The sequence below is a fragment of the Notothenia rossii genome (genome assembly GCF_949606895.1).
Source record: "Notothenia rossii genome assembly, chromosome: 8".
NCBI classification, from domain to species: domain Eukaryota; kingdom Metazoa; phylum Chordata; class Actinopteri; order Perciformes; family Nototheniidae; genus Notothenia; species Notothenia rossii.
The window spans coordinates 71,174,366-71,188,885 of record NC_136906.1 but is presented as its reverse complement, the minus strand read 5'-3'; the positions used below and the strand labels follow the sequence as shown (position 1 = coordinate 71,188,885).

Genomic DNA, 14,520 nt, shown 5'->3' with positions numbered 1-14,520 from the left:
TTATCCTAATTCACTCATGGAACTACAGGTTGGTGGTATTGGTCCGCACGTACACATGTTGACTGTACCTGCTGTGTTCACTTACTCCCTTCCCGGACTTCAAGCCGGCAACATGTGCTTTTCTGCTGCTCAAAGCCAACTTTGCACCTTCGATGCACCGCCTCCGACTCACTTCTCTCGGCACTACACTGGTGACCCTGACATAAGTCTTGCAGAAGTTTCCAAGACTGGACCGAAAATGGCTAGACATGCCGTTTTTATCAAACTGCCCGGGATTTTTGGAGACGTCCGTGGCTGCCTCGTGCACACGGACTGAGGCTCGGTGTGTCCTCTGCGGAATGGCCGGGGACGTCGCTCGCCATTCCCACATCGTTCCGGCGCTTGGAGACAGCAAGCCTTCCGACCACATGGAGACGATACGCGACCTGCTAGGTACGAAAGAACCCGACTTCTTGTTCACGGGACTGTTTCTTCCAGACATGCGGCTGTGGCCCACCCCCCGGTGGGGATGCCCTCGCCCTCGTTGGGCCCCTGCTCTCTCCTGCGGCCTCCTTCCGACAGCCCGTTCCATGGCCCGACCCTCCTCGGCCCCTGTGGTGCTTCCTCCCGGACGCGAGGATTGTGTCCATGTTCTGAATTCTGGGGGGGCTTGTGTAGTGATCACTGTTTATCAAAATTCACTCATGGAACTACAGGTTGGGGGTATTGTTCCGCACAGACACACATGTTGACTGTACCTCCTGTGTACCTACTGTGTTCCCTCCTTTCTCTTCTTCCCTTCTCTTCCCAGACTTCAAGCCGGCAACATGTGCTTTTCTGGTGGATTTTAGTCCCTCTTATTATTTTTATATGAATATAAAACAAATCTTTCAACAAATGGCTTCCATATAATGTGAGCTATTGACCCCAAATCAATGCAGCATTGTACAACATAACTAGACGAGAAGGATACACACCTCTTTGTAGAATTCAATTCAATTGCCTTTTATATGAATATTGTCATTGTTGGGGAATAATTGACCAACCTTGAGCAGCCGTTATCTCCCATAAGGAGGGGCTGCCCTATCATATTGTTGATTTTGCCAGTTTATGACGGGGCAACTCTCTGTCAGAGATAGTTATTGCTGTGGGACACCTGGAGCACATCCTTCTCTGGGTGTTGATGACCCCAAGCCATAAGCGACAACAAATGTGATTCAGTGTCCTCAGCTGTTTAGTCTATCTATTGTTTCCTTTCATCGTTTATTTGGCAGGGACAATGCACAGTAATGAACACTTAAAACATTCAAATGTGTCAAGCGTAACAGTGCCAGATTTAGATTTGAGCTAATTTCCATCCGCAGTCCCTCACATAAAACATTTAAGAAAATTATATTTTACAAACAAAGCTAAAACAAAATACATGATATGCAAAAAGTTCAAAAGAGCAAGAGCAGCATACACAAGTATTTACCACATGGCAGTACAATATAGCAGCTACGACATATAAAGTGCTACATAAAGTGCAAGAGAAGATACCCCTTTATTAAAGTGCATTTAGCGGTGACTGCACGTCTGTTTATTTCTCAACCATTCTTTTAGTTGACCTTTAAAGCTATTGAGAGTGGGACAATCCCGTATCTCAGTTGGGAGGCTATTCCAGAATGAGCTACCTTTAAAGGAGAGTACATTTTGTCCAAAAGTGGTCCGTCTATGGTGGACTTCACAGTCTCCTCTGGTTTCTGACCGATGCAGCGTCCATTGTGTTTTTTGTGGATGAATTCCCCTTAGGGAATGTAAACATTTATAAAAAAAACACAGACTTTTAAAAGACTTTAAATCGTCAAAACTCAAGAAATTGTGTTTTTCAAGGATGGTACAGTGGTGGTATGAATTTGTCTTTCTGTCAAACACCTTGATAGCTCTCTTGTACAGCTGTTCTATTGGTTTCAGGTTTGTGGCACAAGCAAACGACCAGTTTGTAAAACAGAATTCAATGTGGGATGGAATCATACAGTGGAGGTATGACTTTGCAGCATTGACAGTTAAGAAAAGTCTGATTTGTTTCAAATTGAATTTAACGTTATTGGATACTTTCTTGATATGTTTCTTAAAAGTCAAGTTTGAGTCCAGTATGACTCCAAGAAACTTGAAGTGGGGGACTAGTTCTAATTCTGCTCCGTTTAAATACACATTGGATCCTTCGATTTTGACTGGTCGTTTACTGAACATCGTGCATACTGGGTTTTTTGCATTTAACTGTAAGCAAATGTTGTTCAGCCAGTGTTGAACCTTGTCCAATGCATTTGAGAGAATGGATGTCATTTTTTCAGTATTTTCCCCCTGTACAAAGATGACCGCATCATCAGCATACATTTGTACATTCAAATCAGGACATACATTAGGCAAGTCATTAATGTACAGAGAAAACAGTAATGGTCCAAGAATGGAACCTTGTGGAACCCCAACAGGGTTGACAAGGTAGGGGGATTTGGTACCGTTGACCAAAACACACTGTTTTCTGTTCGATAAGTAAGACTCAACCCACTGTATTGAATCTGCCGAAAAATTGAAATACGTCAGCTTTGTAAGGAGCACTTGGTGGTCAACAGTGTCAAAAGCCTTCCTGAGATTAAGGAAGACAGCACCTACATATGGGCTCGTGTCCAACATAGATTTAACCTTTTCCACAAAGACACAGTTAGCTGTCTCAGTTGAGTGGTGAGCACGAAAACCAAACTGCATTGAAGAATGTTGATTATTCTCTCTGAACTAGCTAAATACATGGGTCTGGGGTAGATTTCTTCAGAATTGATTGTGGCATCTCAACCGTGTGGTCAGATCGTGGCCCGTGACATATCTTGTGAATTCTCTGGCAGAAGCTCCAAATAAACCGTCAGTGTTTGCCATCAAAGCTCCAGCTCTCCTCGTGTCTCTCTGAGTCCCGACTCCAATTGCTTCAGAGGTTTCCCGCACAGTCATGACAGCTATGTAGTTTCTTTATTGGCTGCAATGTTCATTGGCTTCAATATCATATTTGTCCAGTGTAGGATTAATATCTGGTTTGCTTTGGGGAGACAATGCTTCACATGATGCCAGAAAGGAAACAAAATTAAATAGAATAGGTAGACTAAAATCCTATAAAAAAGAGGTGTATTAATACAATGCTGCATTGATTTGGAGTCACATGGTCACATTATGGTACAGTAGATACATAGATTGGTAAAATGATCAATCAAAAAAGCACAGCACTGGCTCAGTGAACTATAGAAACTAAGCTTTCTTTAAATAGCCTTTCCACAAGCTTCCTGTTGTGTGTGTGTGTGTGTGTGTGTGTGTGTGTGTGTGTGTGTGTGTGTGTGTGTGTGTGTGTGTGTGTGTGTGTGTGTGTGTGTGTGTGTGTGTGTGTGTGTGTGTGTGTGTGTGTGTGTGTGTGTGTGTGTGTGTGTGTGTGTGTGTGTGTGTGTGTGTGTGTGTGTGTGTGTGTGTGTGTGTGTGTGTGTGTGTGTGTGTGTGGAGAATCCTTAACAAGCCTCACCTGTGCTTTGTCGTTAAGTGGAATATAAAGCAGCTGCTGATGTCTCAGTTAATCATCCAGTCCCCTTCCTTTTAGACTTGTGTTTTTGTTGGAAGGTGTGCTGGACATTTGCCAAGCTCTGATACTGACTGTATTCTTGTAGTTTTGGGTTTTGCTGCTTACAAACTGCACCATGCTGAGGCTTGGGAACATGTGAGTTACATTTCTTGTAAATGTCTTTCTATGTGTATACTTAATTGTCTCTAAATGATGTGTTTTATGTGTTCAAGCTTGTTATGGATGGCAGCAGCTATCATCTTGGGTCAAGCCAGGCCTAATGTGAAGCTAAATTCACAATCAAGTAAGCTTCAATTCTCATTAAGTCATTTTATACAGCATATTAAGTTGGTTTACATTCTCCTCACAAGCCTTTTCTTTTAACAGGCAGTGGGTTAAGGTCTGACTGTGCCGCAAATGTAATGAGACTCTCGTTGGACAAGGCTTTAGCAGTGGGAAACCAGCTTGAGGTGGAGGCTATCAGTAAGTACTTCAACTGCTAATAATGAGCTGATTGGTTCATCACTGAGGAAAGGGCTCCCTGACAAAGCTTATTCTCTCCCCTCAGATGGCACCAAGCACATTTTGTTGACACCTAGCATGGCTGCTCAGTGTGGATACAGCATGGAGTCTGACCCATGGGGTAACACCAGAATCTACACCTCCCTGATGGGCTGCTTTGTGGACAACAAGGTTTGTTTTGAGCTAAAGTGGTTTAACAGCATTCAATGTAATTTTCTACCAAATTATTTGTGGCCACATGTGCTAATTCTGTCTCGAGTGACTGAATTAATGGCTCAACAAGCACATGGTTGCTCCCATTTTTATGTTTCCCTGAATTTAATTTTTAACCCCTTACCCTTAAAAGACACAAAGTACATTTCCCTTTTTTGTTTGGTACATCCCTAAAATGTTAACACTGCTCCACTCAAAACTGTATTCATCTACTAGGTACTTTCTTGACTCATTTGTTACATACACAATTATCCATTGAGACTTCAAATGTGTCCCTGAAGGCAAGGATATTACATTTTCAATGACAAAAAAGCTGGAACCAAAGAATATTGGGGATTTCTCTTAATTTGTTATATATTTATAGGATGATGCTACATTTAACGTTGGCTTGAGACTCCAGATGTACGGCGAGAATCCATCAGACGTGGTCAGTCATGACGTGTATCAGACTTGCAGCTACACTCGCTGGGCCTCCAGGGAGATCCTCTGCGACAGGAACTACATGGAAGTAGGTTATCTTTACATTGATGATTCCACCATCTTGTGTGTATGGAAACGAATGCTAAAACCACCATTTTCTGTTTTAGGTTTCGCACCACATGGCTAACCTTGACGCTGAAGCTAAGGGTCAGACTCGGGATGGTGAAGACGAGAAGCTCAACACCAATCCTGAAGTATGTTGAATTAAACTGTTCAGATACTACAGTTTAGTTCCTCCCTACACCAATGAGGATTTAATTATTATTTGTTCTTTCCTGTAGGCCTCTGGTGCATCACAAGGTATCTGGAAGATGACGTTTTACACCCCAGAACCAGTGGCCATGGTGCTGCAAGAGGCTGAACAAGCCGGCTACGCTGCCAAAACTACCTCTAGTCGTCTGGTTATGCGAAGCCCGTACAATACAGCAGAGACTTATTCAGAGGATGTAAGCAACACACTCCTATACAGTGTTTCTTTCCTTTCCCTCCTTGTCAAGTATATTAAACCTCTCCTCTCTTTAGGTGGCTGGAATCCCCATGGAAGTTTTCAGGGTGAGCGCCTACTACATGGCGCCACAGGGTCTGAATGTAGTGAACTTGGCAGCTGCTTGTCCCAAAGGTGAGTCTTGAGCAACATATTGCCTTCACAGTAAGCTTAATTGTTGCACAGTTAACCTCAACGGCTCCATTTTGTCTAACAGGTGGCGTCCTCTTCACCGAGGATATGATCTCTTGGCACGTACCTAGCCGTGTGACTCCTCTGTTGGACGGCAGCATTACAGTCTCAGAAATGCACATGGGCATCAACGGGCAGAGGCTTGATAGATCTCAGATGGTCGCACGGGGGTACACACTGAGCACCACAGACTTCCACATCGTCGTTGAGATCCCAGTGGGCTCGCCTGATGGTTACTACAAGGTTGGGGGAAATCTCTAGATTAGAAATGCAAGAGTCACTAGTGCATTTGCATGTTTTATTGAAATGTCATGAATTATTGCAGAGCCATGCCCCAGATGACCAGTACCACATCACCTACTTCGTGGAGCCCATGCTAGAGGTACTGTGGAGGGAAGATGACACCCAAGATGATACCAGATACAAGGTTTTGTTCCCCATCATGACCCCTCTGATGCCTCAATCTCCCCAAATCCAGGATGGTAAGTCACATTTTCTAGTGAGTATGAAAAAGGATTTGGCGACCAAAAAGAGGTTAGACTTTTACCTAGCTTTGGATCAACAAGTCTGACACAAACTCGAGGCCTGTTTCAGTGGTCATTTTTGCCAAAATGGTGTGTTTGTAAGCAAAAGTGGATAATACTGTACTTGGCTTTCTTGAATGCCTATACAAAGAGTGGCTTTTTTTAATTGTGTTTTTTTTTAAAGTAGCACTCAATCCAACTACTCAATTGTTCTCTATCAATTTTCAGGCAGGTTTAGAATTTGTAAACCTGCCACTTTCTGTTCCTCAGACACTGTCCCAGAGACTCGAGTGTTCAGCGTTCTCTTGGGAACCTTCCTCCATGACGTTGAACTGAGTAACATCACCTTCTCTACCGGGGTCCTCACTGTTGAGGAGAGCAATGCCAAAGGCTTCACAGTCATGGAACACAGCTTGGCTAATGGCTCCAAGAGCTTCTCTCTTCAAGTGTCCTTTGATGCCGATGTTGTCTTAAAACATGTATGTGACAAGATACAAAATATCACTTTGTACCAGCATGTTTTCAGTGTTGCTGAGCTTTTATTTCATTTGTTGCAGAATCCTGAGCGCATGGTTACATCCTACTTCCTCCCTCTGATCTTTGGGTTGATCATCCTGCCTGAAGAAACTCCGTTTGCTCTCCCGGTCGACTTGCAGGCCTCTCTGCAGGATGTTGGTGAGATCATATTTTATTTGCTTTTGACAATATCTTAATGCAAAAATGTGTTTTCTAAAATGAAATAAAACATATTGGAGTAAAAGCTACAAAATCAGATGGATAATGCATGTTTTGCTGCTTTAGTGCTACCCATCATGGCTGGCACCTGTGACCAGAACAAGTTTTACATCAGCGTGAAGTTCGGGAGTCACGCCTCTAATTTCAAGGCTATCGTTGGACCTCGAGAGCTGACGGCTGAGATGGCTGAAGACTACAATTTCTATGAGAACGGCACACACCTCAGCCTCATTCTGCCATACACTGCCAAGGACGCTGTTTTTGAGGTATGTCAAAACTACAACATCCCACCATAGATCTTCTGCACTGGCCAACTTTACTTTCTTTTCCACAGCTGCTCACTGCAGAATCAGTCAAATCCAGAATTGACCTGCTTCTGTTGGATCGGGCAAACGACTGGGTGCTTGCTGATCTCTATCTGGCTTGCTACTTCCCCTTAAAAGCAACTGGTAAGATGTGACATCTAAGTATATTTGCTGCTTTAATTGATGGATTTTTGTTGCTTTACACATTGCCTGCTTCTTCCTTCAGAGTGCCACCCCAATGGCACAATGACCGCTGTGGCTGTGAAGGTTGAATCAACTCGTAATCTTGAGCCAAGTCAGCTGACGCTAAAGGACCAGTCCTGCACACCACAGTTCAGCGACGATCGCTTTGCATATTTCTCCTTCAGTGTGGATACCTGTGGAACCACCAGAACGGTGAGTGTGAATCACATTTAAATATCAAAAGGGATTTTTGTCAAATGTTAATGTATTTTTGTTAAATAGTTATTTGACAACTACATGATGTATGAAAATGAGATCCGCCTGTCTTACAACAACGCCAAAGGAGCAGCCAACACATCACCAGTTGATCCTGATTACAGGTAAAATATTTGATTCTGTATAATTGGAGATGAACACCTTCAATGTATGCGTTTATATATTTTATTTTTCCCCTAATAGGCAAACCATTTCCTGCTTCTATGTGGTCAATGAGACTCGGACTGTTGCCTTCAGCGCTAAACCAAGAACCTTTGAGCCCGCTGCAGAGATCGGCGCCGGGCAGCTGATGGTGCAGATGAGGCTAGCCCAAGGCATGGTGGAATTTTACAACAACTTGTTCATGCATACAAAACACTGTAAATGTCCAGGCCTCCTTTCTCTAACGGGACTCTTCTCCTGCAGATCCATCCTACGAGCTCTTCTACCAAGCAGAGGATTATCCAGTGGTGAAATATCTGCGGCAGCCTCTGTATTTTGAGGTGGAGCTGATGCATTCTACCGACCCGCACTTGGAACTCATTGCTGAGAACTGTTGGGCAACCCTTTATGAAGATAGGACATCTCTGCCAAGCTGGGACATCATTGTGGACAGGTAATGTTGTGCAAAACTAACTACATGTTCTCGACTGAGACCTTTGGTCAGAAGTGAGTTGTGTAAACACTGTCTTAATGATTCACTAAAAAGCATTCTAATTTCATTTAATGGCAGCTTTATTTTAACTTTCAAATTCCTTCACTAGCTGTGAGAATCGCGATGACAGCTATGCAACAGTTTTCCATCCCGTTGTGAGTGACTCCAGAGTTTTAGTCCCATCCCACATCAAGCGCTTCTCTGTAAAGATGTTCACGTTCACTAAAGATGACGAGGTTCTGAAAGACCAGGTAAGACTTGTAAATCCAAATCAGGAGTCTTTTGGCCACTGCTGCATGTAGCCCTGTGTAACAAATCATCCTGTCTGTCCACAGATCTATGTCCACTGTGATGCAGTGATTTGTGACACAAGCAGCCAGGCAGATGGTTCCTGCAGAGGCCAGTGTGTGCATCCTCCAGGTCAGAGCTACTCAAGACCTGCAGGTGTAAAAAGGGGTGAGTGATTGAGTCTGATCAAATGTAGTCGATCTGGATGTGCAGCTGGTAATCTTTACTTGTTTTGCAGAGCGAAGAAGCACCGACTCAACACGCCGAAAGCAGATCTCCTCTGGGGCAATTATTCTGTCTAACCTCTGAATATTTTCTGAAGTGTTTACATTTTGTCGTTTGCACCAGTTTTATCAATTAATGTACTGTACTGCCTTTTATATTGATGGATGACAATGACTCACGTATTTTGAAAAATAAACAAATACAAAAAAAGATAAAAGCCACATTGATTCATATAGTCTCTTTTATCAATGTGTTGCATCTTCTGTGGTCAATAGGAAATGACAAATTAGTAAAAGCAGGTTCTGTGTCAACCAGTACCCTCATAACTCCCACAAAATGCAGAGAATCATCAACATATGTAGAAAATACATCTTGTATAATAAACAAAACTCAAAATGATAAGTTGTGTTGGGTGCTAAATGAAATACATTCTGAAGTTATTATTGCCCCATTGATAAGCCCCGCCTGCTTGAGATGCACTAAAACGTGATTGGATGTTTTTGAGTGTCCTCACTTCCACCTTTAGGAAACACAACAAACCTTAACATTCACAGCCAATGGAGCAAGACAACCCTCAAATACTTGGAAATGTTCACTAAGTTTAAAAACTAGAACTTCAAATGTGCATAACAACTGTATACAAAGTGTATCTCTTCCTGCTTACAGTCCAGGTACTGTTTGTTCAATTTTTGGCGATGTATAGCAAGTCTGTAGGTTGTGTTAGAGCTTATTCTGCTATCCGTCAAATTCTGTTTCCCCGGTTAAAGCGAACATCCATCGTGTTTCTCTCATTTTGTCATTTCATTACATGTATTGTTTTAGAGACTTTAAACACTGTCATATTTCCACAGGAAATGTAAAGCCTGTGGTGATCACTGTTTATTAGGGCTGCCAACATTTGAGTTCAGCTTGGAGTGAGATTTTTTATTTTTTTGGTGAACCGAAAAAAGAAACGTTCATGTGTACAGTGTTACAAATGTATTGAACATGTACAAACTAGGGTTTCCAATTAATGTATGGGGCGCTACAGTGGAATACGCACATACAGTATACCCGCTACCATATATACAGCTACCATCTACCTGGAGCTATCTGCAGCAGCTAACATATACCTGGAGCTATCTACAGCAGCTACCATCTACCTGGAGCTATCTGCAGCAGCTAACATCTACCCAGAGCTATCTGCAACAGCTAACATCTACCTGGAGCTATCTGCAGCAGCTAACATATACCTGGAGCTATCTACAGCAGCTACCATATACCTGGAGCTATCTACAGCAGCATACCTGCCAACCCTACCGATTTGGGCGGTAGTCTAATGCTTTTGACATGTTTCTACAGCCTACCGACTTAGCTGGCTTTCCCTACCGATTTTCAATCTTCCCAAACTATAACAAATAAAAATGACACAGACACTGGACTCGACTTTTGGCGGACACCGTTTGCAGCGTGTCAAAAACAAAAGCAATGGTGTTCGGACCATTGTCAGACATATGTTAAGCAGCAATCCTCAATTAAGCCTGACACTGGCTGGTCGGCCAGTGGAACAGGTAAACGAGACTAAATTGCTTGGCAGTGTTCTTGATTCTAGTTTACGGTGGACAAAGCAAATTGACAATATCGTAACTAAAATGGGAAGGAGCATAGCTGTGGCGAGAAAATGTACAAAGTATGTAACACCAACCACTTTGAAACAAGTCATTCAGTCTCTGGTTTTGTCACATCTTGAGTACTGTCCGGTCATATGGTCATCAGCAGCAAAAACACATTTACAGAAATTACAAATAGCTCAAAACAAGGCTGCCAGACTCGAAGCACACTCATATTGGAGTTTTGCATAGAAAGCTATCATGGCTTCCAGTTGAGAAACATCTGCAATCTCGTGTTATCACTTTTCTAAAAAAATTCCAATTTAGCAAAAAACCACTGTATTTTTATGATCGAATAGTTTACACAAGAGACGAGCATGACCATAAGAATAGACAAGCTACATCAGGCCATCTACTGGCACCTAAACCCAGGACAAATCTTCTGAAATCTTCTGTGACTTATAGAGCTATAAAGAAATGGAACTCATTGCCAAACTACCTTGCTGAAATAGAGTCCAGAGCCTCTTTCAAGAAGAGATTGAAGGGCCATCTACTAATGACCATGTACCCTTGTGAGCTGTGAACCCTAATTTAATTTAATTGATCACATGTTGTTGATGATATTGGTGATGTTTTTAATGTTGTTAATGATGTCAGGACTTATGTCCTAAATGTTGCTGTATTATTGTTGTATTGTTTTAAGTGTCGGACCCCAGGAAGAGTAGCTTTTGTCGAGAGCAAAAGCTAATGGGGATCCTTAATAAACATAAACATAAACTCCCAACCCGTCACATGTTGACGGTCGGTCGGGGCCCCTCCCCGTCACACTATTACGGACAAGGTACCCCTTGAGAGTCAGTTTTCAACGGGCAGGGCGTCCCATAGACCTCCCATAGCGTTGATAATAGACTCCATGAGAACGCTCCCCGACGGTCGGTTGTTATTGTCAAGGCAACGCAATAATTTACAAACTCTTCAACTACAACCCTAAGGCCTCACAAAATACTTTAATGTAAATTTAAATTTAAATGTGAAGGGGTGTGTGTAATGTGGTGATTGACATTATTCACCCACGGATCTATGGGTTGGGGTATTGTTCCGCACGGACATTTTAGTTAACCGGACTTCCTGTTGAAATCCGAATAAAATAAATAAATAATAATAATACTTTATTCCGAGTTTGCTTGCTTTTCTCTTTGGAGGTCATCACATAACAGCGTTTTAATACACGGTTCGGCTGCATTAAATATTACATATCTGCCGTAGTTCGCTATTTATAGAGCCCTGATGAGAAGACTTCTAGACAAACAGGAATAACTGCCGCTGAAACTGAATATGTGACGTGGATCATAAATATATAAATTAAACAAAATCTTCCATTTCTCTTCACAATATAAGTATCCTCGCAGTATCAATACTAATTCGGCTGACTTTTATATTTGATCCAATCGGTATATTGGTATATTTACACCATAATGGTGGACAGCTGATAGAAAGGGACATAATTCTTTATTTATTGAATGTTCAATACCTGACAAGGTTGGAGATGAAAAACTTGAGTCGCAGGTTCCTCAATAGTGCATTACAAGACATCTATCATTATGTGTGTATACCTCCACCATTAAACTGTTGTATTCTGCACATTTCTTATACTATCTACATACATCTTATAAGAGTATAATACATATGTATAATATCAGTTAAAATAAGTGCCTAAACATACAGTAGTTAACATTGCAGGAAAGCAATATATTAGTACTTTGTCAGGCTTAATATGTATACCCCCAAAGCTTTTTTCTTACTCAAAAGAAGACCTTAACCTAAAGTATTCTTTAATGTTTGAATAAAGCTTTATTAGTTTGTCTGTCTGTGTCTCCTATTAATATCTAATAATAAAAATAATAAAATTCAATAATGTGCTTTAACCACTAGGTGTCCCTTTCTATCAGCTCTGCACCGTTATGGTGTAAATATAGCCAATCAACCAATTGGATCAAATATAAAAGTCAGCCAAATTAGTATTGATACTGCAAGGAGACGTATATTGTGAAGAGAAATTGAAGATGTTGTGTAATTGCTGATATATTTATGATCCATGCAGTGGCGGCTGGTGGAAATTATTTCAGGTGGAGCTATTGTAATGGTGAATAAACCACACGGGGAACATTTTGAGAAATTACCCCTTAAATTAAATTGGCTACACTATTTCATCGTTGCTGTTGTATGATTGGTGTTTAGCTACGGTATTTAGCGTCTACAGCACCTCCGCTTTTAGGGTTGATGTAGACCCAAACGTCTCCCGGAGGTCCCCCGGTGTTGTTGCGGGAGCTGCTGCACTAGCTAACGGTCCACTAGCTAACGCTACATTAGCAAAACAAACGCTTATTTCTTTTGCAAATGGTGTGGCGGGCTTCAAACACGTTCCCCTCCACTGGTTTCAACCAAGCACTAAATTAGATGTTTTCCAACCAAATACGGTTGAAATGACACTTCCCCATATTATTTTGTAAGTAGATTCGAAGATACATGAGTTTCTGACTGCCGCAAGCTGAAGTTTGGTTGCTAGGTTACTAGCTGGGTGTTCTCCAATAAGGGGCCGGGGGAAACAAAGTTAGTGATTACTGGTTCCATGTTGATTTAATTCAATACAAATTGTTGGGGGGGAATGAAAGGCTATTACCGTACTGGTTACTTTGCAGTCCGGACATTTTCCCCAAAACGCATTTAGACGCTATCGCAACACAGAAGTACCTTTCAAATCCGATCATTTTTAAGACCTTATAAATCATATTTAAGACCTTTCTTATTTTTTTGGTCATATTTAAGACCTTTTTAAGGCCTTACATTCAGATTATTAAATGTAAGACTTTTTAAGACCCCGCGGGAACCCTGAGGAGACTAAATACGAACATTATATGCAGACACAGACGTGGTTCAGAAACAAAGAAATATTAGAAAACAGACCATTAAGGCAAAAAATCTAGTTTGATAGATGCTGTCAAAACTCTACACAATAATATGTGTGTGGTGTGTGTGTGTGTGTGTGTGTGTGTGTGTGTGTGTGTGTGTGTGTGTGTGTGTGTGCGTGTGCATGTGCGTGTGCGTGTGTGTGTGTGCGTGTGTGTGTGTCAAGTAGGTTGGCTCAGGCGGATGTTGGCGCATCCATCATCCACGGCTCCCATCTCAATGACCAAAGACGCATCGGACTACGCTGTTGGTATGGTGCACGAGCAGTGGGTGGAGGGCGCTTGGCAGCCACTCGCCTTTTTCAGCCGCCAGCTCTCGCCCAGAGAACGCATGTACAGCGCTTTTGACCGAGAGCTCCTTGGACTTTATTACTTCCGTTTTTTGCTGGAAGGCCGTGAATTTACGGCGTTTGTCGACCACAAGCCGCTCACGTTCGCCATGTCTAAAGTGGCGGAGCCTTGGTTGGCACGTCAGCAGCGGCAGCTTTCCTGCATCTCGGAGTTCACCACAGACATTAAGCACGTGGCTGGCAAGTCGAACCTGGTTGCAGATTGCCTCTCCAGAGTCATCATCGGAGCCGTCCAGTTGGGCCTGGACTATACTCGCATGGCGGCGGACCAGGTCACAGACCCTGGCGTCCAGGTTCTGAAGGTGGAGGGCGCAGGGCTGCGCTTGGAGGACGTTGTGTTCGGCAACGCAGGCGTTACCCTTCTGTGTGACGTCTCCACGTGCTTGTTGCGGCCAGTCGTTCCCGCCAGCTGGAGGCGCTCTGTGTTCGAGGCAGTGCACGGACTGTCACACCCCGGCGTTAAGCCTTCAGTGCGCTTAGTGGCCGCGAAGTTCGTCTGGCATGGGCTTAAAAAGGACGTGAGGACTTGGGCTGGTGAGTGCGTGGCTTGTCAGCGCGCTAAGGTGCACCGCCATACGAAGGCCCCTTTGGAGCGTTTCCTGGTGCCTGAGAGGAGGTTTGACCACGTCAACATCGACCTGGTTGGTCCATTGCCCTCCTCTCAGGGCTTTTCCTACCTCGTTACCATGGTGGACAGGACGACCCGTTGGCCGGAGGCGGTTCCTCTCGTGTCAACATCAGCTGCAGACATTGCCCGGGCTTTCATTGCGACGTGGGTGTGTCGTTTTGGCACCCCGTCAGACATTTCCTCGGACAGAGGCTCACAGTTCACGTCCGAGCTCTGGAATGCCATGGCGAGTGGTTTGGGGGTTAAGCTGCACAGGACTACCGCTTACCACCCTCAGGCTAACGGCCTCTGTGAGCGGTTCCATCGCTCCATGAAGGTGGCCCTCAAGGCCGGCGGCCCTTACGGACGGTAATTAGGTCGACAGGCTGCCTTG

At 43.3% G+C, this 14,520-nt stretch overlaps 1 protein-coding gene across 1 annotated transcript; it reads left to right on the top strand.

The window, feature by feature from the left end:
• The first annotated feature begins 3,552 nt into the window (after nucleotides 1–3,552).
• Nucleotides 3,553–8,835, top strand: LOC307015245 (uncharacterized protein). Its single transcript, XM_079643750.1, has 21 exons — nucleotides 3,553–3,709; nucleotides 3,787–3,857; nucleotides 3,941–4,036; nucleotides 4,122–4,246; nucleotides 4,653–4,796; nucleotides 4,876–4,962; nucleotides 5,050–5,214; nucleotides 5,291–5,387; nucleotides 5,470–5,687; nucleotides 5,770–5,926; nucleotides 6,239–6,447; nucleotides 6,526–6,643; nucleotides 6,770–6,969; nucleotides 7,038–7,152; nucleotides 7,235–7,404; nucleotides 7,474–7,571; nucleotides 7,651–7,781; nucleotides 7,873–8,062; nucleotides 8,211–8,352; nucleotides 8,437–8,557; nucleotides 8,628–8,835. Exons 1-21 carry the CDS (start codon nucleotides 3,690–3,692, stop codon nucleotides 8,696–8,698), a joined length of 2,745 nt encoding a protein of 914 aa, XP_079499876.1. The 5' UTR covers nucleotides 3,553–3,689; the 3' UTR covers nucleotides 8,699–8,835.
• Nucleotides 8,836–14,520: the final 5,685 nt, after the last annotated feature.